At 41.4% G+C, this 12,198-nt stretch overlaps 1 protein-coding gene across 1 annotated transcript in view; it reads right to left on the bottom strand.

Moving 5' to 3' along the window:
- Positions 1–2,226: 2,226 nt before the first annotated feature.
- The window catches only part of LOC128601028 (ankyrin repeat and SOCS box protein 2-like), an 11,248-nt gene continuing 1,276 nt past the window's right edge, over positions 2,227–12,198 (bottom strand). Inside the window, exons 2-10 of the mRNA XM_053613900.1 lie at positions 9,276–9,591; positions 8,454–8,546; positions 8,193–8,362; positions 7,936–8,091; positions 6,315–6,560; positions 5,887–6,058; positions 5,233–5,800; positions 2,642–2,795; positions 2,227–2,370 (exon numbers count right to left, since the gene is read on the bottom strand). Coding sequence (XP_053469875.1) covers positions 2,237–2,370; positions 2,642–2,795; positions 5,233–5,800; positions 5,887–6,058; positions 6,315–6,560; positions 7,936–8,091; positions 8,193–8,362; positions 8,454–8,546; positions 9,276–9,571 — 1,989 coding nt within the window. The 5' untranslated portion in view covers positions 9,572–9,591 and the 3' untranslated portion in view covers positions 2,227–2,236. The remainder of the gene's footprint in view (positions 2,371–2,641; positions 2,796–5,232; positions 5,801–5,886; positions 6,059–6,314; positions 6,561–7,935; positions 8,092–8,192; positions 8,363–8,453; positions 8,547–9,275; positions 9,592–12,198) is intronic.

Here is a 12,198-nt window from a genome sequence, read left to right as displayed (position 1 = left end):
ACATGTTGCTATCCTTGACCAATGACACAGGAACCACTCACACTGATTAATGATGAACTAAATGCCCTTTTTCAAAGTTGAAGTGCAAAATAAAGTAGGGTGGCATTTGTAAGATGCTCAACAGCTCGTGCTGTTTCTATATCCCTGACAATTCACGAAGCGTTGCTGATATTAAACACGGGGGAAGCCATAATTGTTCCACCGCCTGCTGATGACTCATTGTTTTCCTGGTTATTGTCGCTCTGCCGCAGATGGGTTATTGGCTCCTACATTCAGTCTTGACTGTTTCTGCCTTGTTTTATACAGTGCCTTATGTCCCTCTTCTGATGCATTGTCCACTTCTCGATACACAGTTATGTATTAGTAGCCGAACAGGACATGCCTTCCCAAGACTCTGCTATACACTTTGTGTTGTCACGACCCTTTGTAAATGCGTGACCATAGAGGTGACTGTTGTTTAAGGAAACAGATGACTTGTTGCAGGTGCAGCCAGCAGGGCTGTTGCGGGTCCTGTTGAGACCTAAGAAGGCAAAGAGAAGTTTCACGTAACTTCAGCATGCTCTTTCTCTTCTCTCTTTCTTTGTTCCCCATGATAGCCTGTGTAGAAGAAGGAATGCACATATATGGTGTTGTTTCCCTCACCTATATGCGTCTTGCGTACGAGTGCTTTTATCACCCTGCTTCCCCAACGACTACATCTTCTTATCTAATTACTCAGACGTTTCTGTCCCTGTTGTTTTTGTTTGGGCATGATAAGCTTTCTGTTCATAGGCAAGCAATGTTTCAACTGTCAGATCCCCACCCTTCCTCTTCTTATGGAGAAATTGGGGGTGAGAGTCTAACTTCAGGTTACCATCCTCAAGCCAATGGACTGTCATAGAATGAGTCAATAGAATGAGTCAAAATGAGTCAAATAGAATGAGTCAACCAAGACGTAGGCCGGTTCTTGCGGACATTTTGTGCTAACAACCCAGAGAACTGTTCTTACCATGGGCGAAATACACCCAAAATTCTTTAAGTTATTCTGCCACCCAACTCATTCCTTTCCAGTGCATCCTAGGCTACCAACCCCAATTATTTACTTGGAACTCCAACCCAACAGATTCACTGGCAGTTGATGAACGGTTTCAAAGGAGTGGGCACGTTTGAGGAAAACACCCATCAACGACTGGAGCAGACCTCACAGAATAATAAGGAACAAGCTGACAAACACAGAGGACCCAACCCCGATTACCAAACTGGGGACTAAGTATGGCTCCCCACACACGACCTATGCCACCCACATCAATGCAGACAACTCAACCACAAATGTATTGGCAAATCAGAAGATGAATCAATGGCGTCATGTACAGGTTAGACTTACCATAACACTGGCGTATCTCTCCATCCTTCCATGTGTCATGCCTAAAGCCAGCTATACAAGGGCCTTGAGCTTTCGATTTGCCAGCCACAACCCCTCCGGCTCCCCTCAACATCGAAGGCCAGCCAACCTATCTGGTGAAAGCCTTAAATTCACATCACAGAAACAGCTGACTGGAATATCTCATAGAATGGAAGGGTTATGGTCCAGAGGAACAATGCTGGGTAACTGCACAAGATATCCTAGAGCCGAACCTCCATCAAGAATTTCACACCAACCACCCACACTTCCCTGGTCCTCAACCAGGGGGGTAGACCTAGTAAGGGTAAGGCTCCCAGAGTGAGCCCTTTAAGGGCTCCGTCAGATCACAACCTCTCACAGACTCAACAATCCAGAAAGCACAGCAGTCTACAAATATGGCCGCCACAGACTACAATACCCAGTACAATCTCTCACTTCCCTGCTCACAATCACCCAGCTTCACCCAGCTTCACCCAGACCCTCATACGTGACAAAACCAACTTACAACAAACTGTTTGCTGTGCATTTTTAAAAAAAATTGAATCAGAATTTGATTGAATAAAATGTAAAGAGATTTAAACCCTATCAGTAAAAATGTTTAATGTAAACATATAAGTCAGTTACCTAAAACAACAGCTGGTTTGACTACACACACAGAAAAAAATAAATAAAATCAGTAATAAAATCAAACTCACAACTTAGCGTAAACTTAAAATGGGAATTTACACATCTTTAATAGCTTTGAGGAGCTTTCTAGATATTTCTTTATATTATCTTTTGCAAAGCCATGGCATCACCTATCCAGAAGGCTATCTTTCACATTTAAAATCCAACCTTTTACAGGATAATAATAAATTATTCTCTCTCATGCCGTAAGAACTTGATAAGCCTCCCAGGCAAAGGAAGATTGTTCATCTGTCTTAGTCTCTGGATTCCCAGCTGCTGACGAATCTTTACTCTGCAGAGCTGCATCAATGGACGAGGAGGTGCTGCACAGACAATCAAAGTTCTAATGCTTTACATTCCGTTATTCACAAACAATGCCTGCTAAGTGTTAACCAGGTACGTGTGGAGTTCTGTGTATGTTCTCCCATGTTTGGTTTCTTCCCGGTTCTCTGGTTTGCTCCTACATCCCAAAAACATGCAAATAGGTGTGAATGTGTGTGCATGGTACCCTGTGATGGACTGGGATGGTTACCAAAAACCAGAAAGTATATTTCAGGGGTCTATGAAGTTAAAATTAAGTGAAATTTTACATACTTGCTTTGTCTTTGATTTGAGCCCATTCACTGTAACTGTCCAGATGTTCAATAAGTCTGGAACAGAGGTTCACATGACCCACGTAGTCTAGAAGTATGTCAATGATGGGTCCAGCCCAACTGGAGACTGATGGCCTGGAGATCACCTCACAGAACTGTTGGAGTCACATGTTTAAACAATAAAGCAACAGACAAACTGCAAAAAATAATTTCAAGAAAGTAAAAAAAGCCTTGTTTCTGTAAAAAATTGTCTTAGATTTTGTTTAAGACGATGCTTTTGTGTAAAAAGGTGTGTTAGAGTTTTTCCCTGTTTCAATAAAAATGCTAAAAATAACAATGCTTCTGGTGCCTAAATTTAAGAAAGTCACTTATTTTTATTATGCTGTTCAAAGAAATTGTCTTGTTGTAAGCTTTTTATTTTTCATTATTAATTTTAGATTAAGGGATAAATTCTTAAAGTCAGCTCAATCAAGAGGCCAAAACATTTATTTTCAGTAAGTCTATCTTGAATAACTGAGTTACTTGCTTGTAATAAGCACAACTTGCTTCAATTTTGCCATTTTTGTCTAGTTTTAAGAGCCCATAGCATTTTTAGTAACTAGATATTTATGCTATTTTCAAGAATTCTTAACAAGTCTATTTACCTCACTGGCAGTTTATTTTGCTTGATTTTAGTACATGTTAACTAGATTTAAGTGGGTCTTGCTTGTTTCAAGAAATTCCAAATTGTACCATTGCTGGTTACTGGGGTACCTCAAGGGTATGGCCTTGGCATGTATTGTTGTATCTTTGCCTGGGGAAGTAAATTTTCATTGCAAGGGCCTAGGTTGTCTAAGACTGTCCATTACATACCTGCTGCCTGGCTCGCATTCAAGGCCATTTCTGGCCATTTTGGCACCCTAGGCAAGATTCCTATTGCATGTATGTCTAAATAGACTGTCTCCATGCATTTTTTTTCTTGCATGTGAGGGTTAATTGCTTACAAAATATGAAAACTGGAGAAGGAAGGTTTTAAATTTGATTGACCATATAATCTACACATGAATAATCCAGCCACTCGCTTGTCTCAACCCAGCATCATATCAGATACTGATACCTATTTCCATTATAACATGATGGAAAATCCTCAAAACCCATAATACAATGACAATTTTATGAATGAGAGTTGAAAACAGCTGACTACTCAAAGTGACTGTGTACACTTTCAGAATCTGGTTGTAAAAACCTTACTGATGGATCGACTTGATATGAACCACAATTCCCACCTCAATGGTACAGGTCGTTAAATATGAGAAAAACAATGGTCAATTCTCCAGTTCGATAAAATCTAAACTGATAAAATATAAAACTTTTTAGCTATCTAACACAAGACTAGGCTAGTTTGGTTTCGCTAGCCAAGCAGAGGCACAACTGAGCTATCACTGAATGGGTTTAGCTGCTACAGTGCCATGCAGAGTACGTTATCTGTCCTAATGCGCTACACATATCATGTTCACATAAACTGGAACTCAGACATTTGCACACCTTGTTTTCCTGCTCAGCATGAGAGAATGTTAGTGTTTCAGTTTCAACCCTTTACTGGTTAATAATAATAATAATAATAATAATAATAATAATAATAATAATACATTATGTATATCCATTTCCCCCCTCACACTAACTGACTGTGAGTTAGCGTTTGGCAGAATTGAGACTGTCAGCCAATAAAACACAAGTATTTCCACCTGATTGAGCTTGACTCCTTTCACTGAAGATACAAAATTACAACACCGCCTTCTTCTTTTACTGATGTTCAGTTACGTAGTGACAAACTGCTCCAAGTGGAGAACTATTCAGGGCTAAAGAAAACATCTCCAAGACTACATACCCGAATGCCCACTCCAGGTTATGCCCTTGGACTCTGTTTCTTGTGGGTGGGTGGGTGAGTCACAGGGGGGCCTGACTGGTGGCGCCCTAGGTGACCACCTAGTGCGCCTATGCCTAGAAACGGCCCTGCTGGCATTGCACCTGACCCCCACCATTCATGCAGGGGGTGAGGCCACAAAGCTGAGACTAACCAGGTTGTGTGGGTGGCCTGGTCACCAGATGCTTGCCCTGTGGACACCACCCCCAGGCCTGGCTCAAGAAATGGGTAACCCAAATCAAAGCAGGGTACATTCTTTTGTACCATTCATGGGGGTCATTAGGATCAGTCTTTGTCTGACCTTTCTCCTCAGACCTTTTCACTAATTGTGTTCCTACTGGGAGCATTACGCATTAAGATCCTAGTGACATCCCTCACTGAAGTACAGAAGCCAATTCACTGTGGCAAAGGTCTAGATACACAAAGGAAGAGTGTAAATTCCTCTGGAAATTACTGAAGAATAAAACAGTTTGGGTACATCCTTTGGACCTTAAGTTGTTTATGTTTTACCTGGGAATGATAATGTAGTGAACTTTACAACCAATGTAATGTAGATGAATAGATATTGAGGAACACTACTGTACCTTAAAGTTAGTCTCAAATGTATCCAACATTCAGGTAAAAGATACCAATTTAAAATACCAAGGATGTACCCTTGGGGTTCCCCAACATTTTTTCCTAAAATTTACCTGTACGCTTTCTGAATTTTCTTCGCTGATGTAATATAGCCTGTCTCTTCCGTCTCTGCTGGATTTTATGGGTGGGTGAGGATGGCTGCCATAGTTGCACTTAAAACACGATAGGGCATCACATCCATTATCCATGAGGTACTTAAACATTGGCAAGTAATTCAAGCAAAAAATCAAAGCAGCTGGGAAGTCAGTGGGGTGAGTTTGGAGAATGGAGTTAATATTCGCACCATAGTTGACCAGAAGCTTAACCATTTCCATGCAGTTCTTCCTCAGAGCAACAAGTAGAGGATTGAAGGTGTCCAGGTTTGTGTTGGCTCCAGCCTCCAGGAGCATTGTGGCTGCATATACATTACTGTTGGACACGGCAAAGTAGAGCGCGGTGCTGCGATGATCCTCATACATTTTGGACCAATCCTCTGACATCATGGAGTTGACATTAAAACCGGCATCTATCAGCATCTCAAGAACATTGTCTCTGTTGCACTCTGCGGCCATATGAAGAGGATTGATGCCACAGTGCTTTATTTTGTCCCTGCTAGTTCTTGGTATTAGCATCGCAATAATTCTGAGGAAGAAAACAAATGATGCAGTTAAGCTTTTGCCTGATCATTCAATACCAATGTATAAAAGGATAAACCTTGTTTCACTAACCCATCATGTCCATTTTTAGCAGCAACATGAATAGGAAATAGTCCAGCTTTGTTAGATTTGTTAGCATCTGCCTTTCTGGACAAGAGAATCTCCACGACTGCACTGTGACCATTTTTAGAGGCTTCAAACAAGGCTGAGGCACCATCGTTAGCCCGAGTGTTGACGTCCGCACCTAGAGGAAAATTTACCTAATAAATACAATGAAACTAGCATGGGCCAACTCTAACAGTATGTGTCCGCTTGCAAATTTTGTTACCAAATACCACTTCTGTAATGTTTAATGTGTATAAAGTTTTTCCTGGATAAAACCTTCGTCAGATTGACGTGGTTGACAACCTTGCAATTGGATACGTAGTGTTAGTTTTGATTGTAACAAATGACCATAACTTAGTCACAGTTTAAGAGAGCTTTTTTAATTTGATGCCTACCTTTCATGAGCAGGAAGCTAAGAACTTCTGCAAAACCACACTGAGCTGCTGTAAATAGCGGATCTATGCCATAAATGTTTTTAGCCATCAGTTTTGCCTTTGCTTGCAGTAGCATCTTGCATATCTCCACATTTTTGCATGCCACTGCTTCATGCAGTGGGGTTACACCTTGCAGAGTTGACTTGGTTGCCAGTGCTCCATGCCTTAATAGAAGGCCAACAACTTCTTCAGCTCCCTTTTCACAAGCTGTAAAAAACAATAATGTTACATATACAGAAGTTTATTTACCCAACAGAAGTCTTAATTCCTGTAATTGCTTTGATACACACTTTAAACCAGGCTTACAATGTTTAATATGTGTGTGTCTGTCTATATATATATATATATATATATATATATATATATATATATATATATATATATATTTATACACACATACATACAGTGCCCTCCACTGATATTGGCACCTTTGGAAAACATGAGCAAAGAAGGCTGTGAAAAATTGTCTTTATTGTTTAAGCTTTTGATATTTTGTTAAAAGAATTCACAAAAATACGCATGGATATCAAACAATTGCAAATCCAACACAGGTTTATAAAAAAAAAAACCCAAAAAACAACAACTTTCTTACATATATGTGTGGGACACGTATTGGCACCCCTATGAAATCATATGTGAAAAATATATGTGAAGTATATTCCCAATGATATTTAAAAATGTTTTTGTACACATGGGTGACTAGGAACAGGAAATTGTTCAACCATGACTTCCTGTTTCACAGGGGTATAAATATGAGGTAACATAAATTATCTTATTCATTCATAACAATGGGTAAGTTAAGGAATATAGCTGTGATGTGCGGCAAAAGGTTGTTGAGCTTCACATAATGGGAAATGTTATGAATCGACCTGGAATTGGACGCGTGTCTATATCGTCTCAACGCACTGTGAAGAGGACGGTTCGAGTGGACAAAAAATCTCCAAGGATCACAGCGGGAGAACTACAGAAGGTAGTTGTGTCTTGGGGTCAGAAAGTCTCCAAAACTACAATCCGAAGTGACCTACATCACCAAAGTTGTTTGGAAGGGGTTCAAGAAAAAAGCCTCTACTCTCATCCAAAAACAGACTCGAGCGTCTTCAGTTTGCAGACACTACTGGAACTTCAAATGGGATCGGGTTCTATGGTCAGATGAAACCAAAATAGAGCTTTTTGGTAATAAACACCAGAGGTGGTTTTGGAGCACACAGAGAGGTAGCCATATGGAAAAGTACCTCATGCCCACGGTTAAATATGGAGGTGGATCTTTAATGTTTTGGGGCTGTTTTTCTGCCAGAGGACCTGGACATTTTGTTAGGATACATGGCATCATGGACTCGATCACATATCAACAGATATTAAATGAAAACCTGACTGCCTCTGTCTCTGATTTTTTTTTTTTTTTTTTTTGATAAACCTGTGTTGGGTTTGAAATTGTTTGATATCCATGAGAGCAGAATATTTTTGTGCTTTTTTTTTAAACAAAAGATCAAAATGTTACACAAAAAATTCACAGCATACTTTGCTCATATGTATGCCTAGTTTTATTGCTATCATGCTTTTATTCATATTAAAACGTATTTGCCTTTGTACAGTGGAGTCTCCCTCTGGTTGTTTGCCAGGTTGGGATCAGCACCCTTCTCCAACAGATAACAGACACAGGCTGAATGTCGCCGACTCGTGGCCAGTAGAAGTGGAGTTTGGTTCTTTGGGGTGCATCTGTTAATCGTCTCTGGTTCGGCTAAAAGCATCACACAAATAAATACTGTCGCAGATAGACATCCACACAGGAAACACAAGACTGTACAGTAGGTATGGCATGGTCTATAAATGACTTCTTACCACTTAGCAAAATCTTTAGACAGTCAACATGGCCGTAGTAAGCAGAATCGTGCAGGGGGAGCCAACCCTCCTGATTAGCTTCCAAAAGGTTTCTGGATTTGGTTTTTATTAGCACACTTAGAGTCTTAGCATCACCTTTCCAAATCGCTGCTAGAAAAGGGTCTAAATCTCTGGAAATAAAAAGCCCAATTTGCACCAATCAACACATTAATTTTAGCCACATTTGTGATAATTTTGGTTTTGCATTTCAAAAACACTCACTTGACCGATTCGATAGTAACCCGTAGACATTCACTGTATCTTTTCCATGCAATCATTTCATGGTTGTCCTGGTATGGAGCACCTTGGCTGATACTTGAGCATTGTAAGGATGATAATGATATATCGTGAGAATGGGCTGTAAAAAACACTTCAACAATATTACATATTCAAAATAACGCTTTTCCACCTTCCTGACAGCATGCTAAGAAGTCAGAATCAGGGATTATCCATACCTTGATTATCTGTATCTCCATCTATTGAGTAATCAAGTACATGTATATGATTTTTTCATGACATAACTCTACCCAGGACAGTAGAAGTTTCTCTAGAGGTTGTGGGAGTGTGGATTAGTGATGGACATGATTAGTAATTAAAATGAAACCAGGCAACTCAATGTATGTCCTACTGTTGCTTGCCTCTTGTACAGAGGGAAAAAAAATTAAAGACAAGACTCAAATAAAGCCAAGGGTGCCAATATTTTACCCTTCATGGAAATAGAGGGAAGTTACAATGTAAACTTGGTCAGTGTTGTTCTTTTTCTGTGGATGAATCTGAAGTGGTGTTCAATTGTGCAAAGTGGTGCACTAGGTAGGGTGCACTACCCTATGTAGTGAGCATGTATAGTGAATAGGAAGCATCTGGTATTCTAAAGACACTGAAACATTACTGTGGGTAAAAAAGGAATGTTGCCTCTTAAAACAATATTAGCAAAGAGAAATAAACTTCAGCAAGCATTATTATCATGACCATACTATGATCATTATATTTTCCATACCACATTATTTGGTGGAAAAGCGCTAACAGTGTGTTATGAGGATTAACCTAGCTGACAGCCTGAGTGGTGGGTTAGCTGGTGGATTAGCCGCTGGGTTAGCAGATGCATTAGATGGTGGGTTTGCAGGAGGAGGGATGCTCTGAGACCGTGGAAGATGTGAACACTGTGGCATCAGTCGTGGTCTGCGAGAATAGTTTTGTTGAGCATTAGCATCAGCTATACTTCGCTCGATAGCTATCTGCAGGAGCTGGTCCTCAGACATGTTAGCATAAATGCTATAGTCCTCTGTGTCCACAGAGGATGTTGTCAGGCTCAGGGCCGACACCTGCGCAGCCGCCATCATCTTCCTGGGAAGGCGAGATCCTGAAAAACACAGCACTTTATTTCACACGAATACAGTTAAAGTGCAAAAGTCTGAGCCCCAGCACAAAACAAATTAATTAGTAAGAGTATTTTAAAAATAATCATTTTTTAAAATATTACTGTTCTTTTTTGAGTCTGAAATCTTAAAAAAATTAAACAAGGAACAATTATACAATTAAACAAGTTTAAAAAATTAAACAAGGAATATAACAATAAACAATATCTTTAAGTATATATATATATATATATATATATATATATATATATATATATATATATATATATATGCACACTATACACTATATAAAATACATTAACAGGAAAAAAAACTCCTAATAAAAGATTAATGAATACAGGAACTATGAATAAAAAAGGTCTTTCATCTGAATTTAAATACATTTACAGGATCAAAAGCAAAACAGGAAGGCTAGAAGTAAGGATGTGGACAACACGTATGCACAACAACGACCAGAGCCTGAATAGGGTAGCAGATAGAGGTAATACAAAACAGGTGTGAGTACTCATGTGTCAAGATCATGTGACATGCAGGGGCATATGGGTAATGTAGTTCAGTGCCACTCAGCGTTAACCTGACAGACCCTTTAAGGTGCGGCTCCCATTGCCTGAAAACAAGTTCAATGGGGGGTCCTGGACAGCCCGAGGTGATGTCTCTAAGCTGATCAGGGTTACCAGGAGTGCTACCCCTCGCAGAGACTGCAGGAGACACAACATCCTCTCTCAGGATATGAGGCGGAGCAATATCTTCTGTATGTCTGAGAGGTGGCGTGAGGTTCAAGGCAGAGCATGAGTGTGAAACGACCGCCACCACAAAGCCAGTGGGGGAGCAAAGTTCGAGGCGGAGCCAGAGGGGGAGTGACATCTGCGAAGACAAAGGGGAAAGCGATGTCCTCCATGGAGCCATAGGGTGACTGACGATCTCCACGGAGCCAGAGGGGGTAGCGACATCCTCCATGGAGCCAGAGGGGAAAGAGATGACCTCCATAACATAGGGGGAGTGATGATCTCCAGGGAGCCAGAGGGGGGAGCAACGTGCTCCACAGAGTCATAGGGGGAGCAACGATCTCTAAGGAGCCAGAGGGGGAGCGACGTCCTCCATGGAGCCAGAGGGGGGAACAACATTCTCCATAAAGCAAGAAGGGGGAGCGATATCCTCCACACAGCAAGGAGACAGAGGGACGAGCGATGTCTTCAGTGGAGCAGGGAGGCAGAACGACATCCTCAATGGAGCAGGGAGGCAGAGCGACATTCAACGTGGAGCCAGGCATAGTCAATTCCAAGGAGGAGCAGGGAGATGGAGTAACGCCCTTGGCGAGGCCAGGATCTGTAATGATGTCCTCTGCGATGCAAAGTGATTGGAACCCACACTCAGTGGAGCATAGCTGCAAAGCGACCTCCCTAACTGAGCAGGGCTGCACAGTGACATCCTCAACTGGTCAAGGAGGCAGCGCGACATCCTCCGTGGAGCTGGGGGGAAGAGCGGCGTCCTCCATGGAGCGAGAAGATGACGCGACGTTCGAAGTGAAGCCTGGCGTAGTGACGTCCGGGGTGGAGTGTGGAGGTAAAGTGGCACTCTCAGCCGAACGGGGAGGTGGAGCAACGTCCTCAGCTGAACAGAGAGGCTGAGTGGCATCCTCAGTCAAGCAGGGTGGCTGAGCAGAGTCCTCCATTGAACCGACAGGCTGAGAGAAATCAGCAGTAGGGAAGGGAGGGTGGGGACCCATGATCCTTTCACCTCTTGTTCCATTTTCTGGTGCTGTCTTTCCAGAATGGCTTCTTGGGTGGCAAAAAATTCTGTTACGTCCATTTTATCATGTAAAATACAATAAAATACAAATGGATGCATGTGCAGATTTACTAAGAAAAGTGAAAACAACTAAAGCCGTGAACCAAGAACCATAAACATAAACACAGGACCAAAAACAAAACAGGCAGACTAAGAGTAAGGCTGTGGACAACACGACAACACATACGCACAACAACAACCAAAGCTGAAACATACAAAGACCAGGGCTGCATCCGAATTGGCATACTGCCCTACTACACGGTAGGCAAAAAGCAGTACACCAGAGGGGTAGCATGTCCAAATTCTCAGTAGGCGAGAAATACCCAGATGGTGTACTGCTTCTGGCGAGATTTTGCAGTATGCAACCGGTGGACACTACGCAAGTCAAAAGTCCCATAATGCAACGGGACTGGTGCGGACTAGTTCAGAAAAAAAAAATGGCGGAAGACAACGCGTCGGCTCTTTTTAAATATTAAACCTTGGTTAAACTGGACTGGTTGAACAATACCCGAATAAATTGTTAACTTGTTGAAGGTTTAAACAAGAAAACAGTTCTCACAGCTTTTGAAATATGTTTTTGTGATATTTTTGTGATCTCCATCATGCCTCAGCTGGCCAAGCTAACGGTAATGCATTTACCTCAGCCTGTTAACCCCGCCCACATTACATCACTAATTCAGTTAACTTTCCTGATGTGGATTTTGTTAGTGTGGTTGCTTTAATCTGGTGGTCCCTATAAGATTTTTGTGTTTATGATGACGTCGAAGGTCACATGACAGTGCCGACATGGCGGATGTAATATG

This window comes from Ictalurus furcatus, chromosome 25, assembly GCF_023375685.1.
Source record: "Ictalurus furcatus strain D&B chromosome 25, Billie_1.0, whole genome shotgun sequence".
NCBI classification, from domain to species: Eukaryota; Metazoa; Chordata; class Actinopteri; order Siluriformes; family Ictaluridae; genus Ictalurus; species Ictalurus furcatus.
Note: the sequence above shows the minus strand (reverse complement) of the source record. Positions and strands in the feature narration are given on the sequence as shown.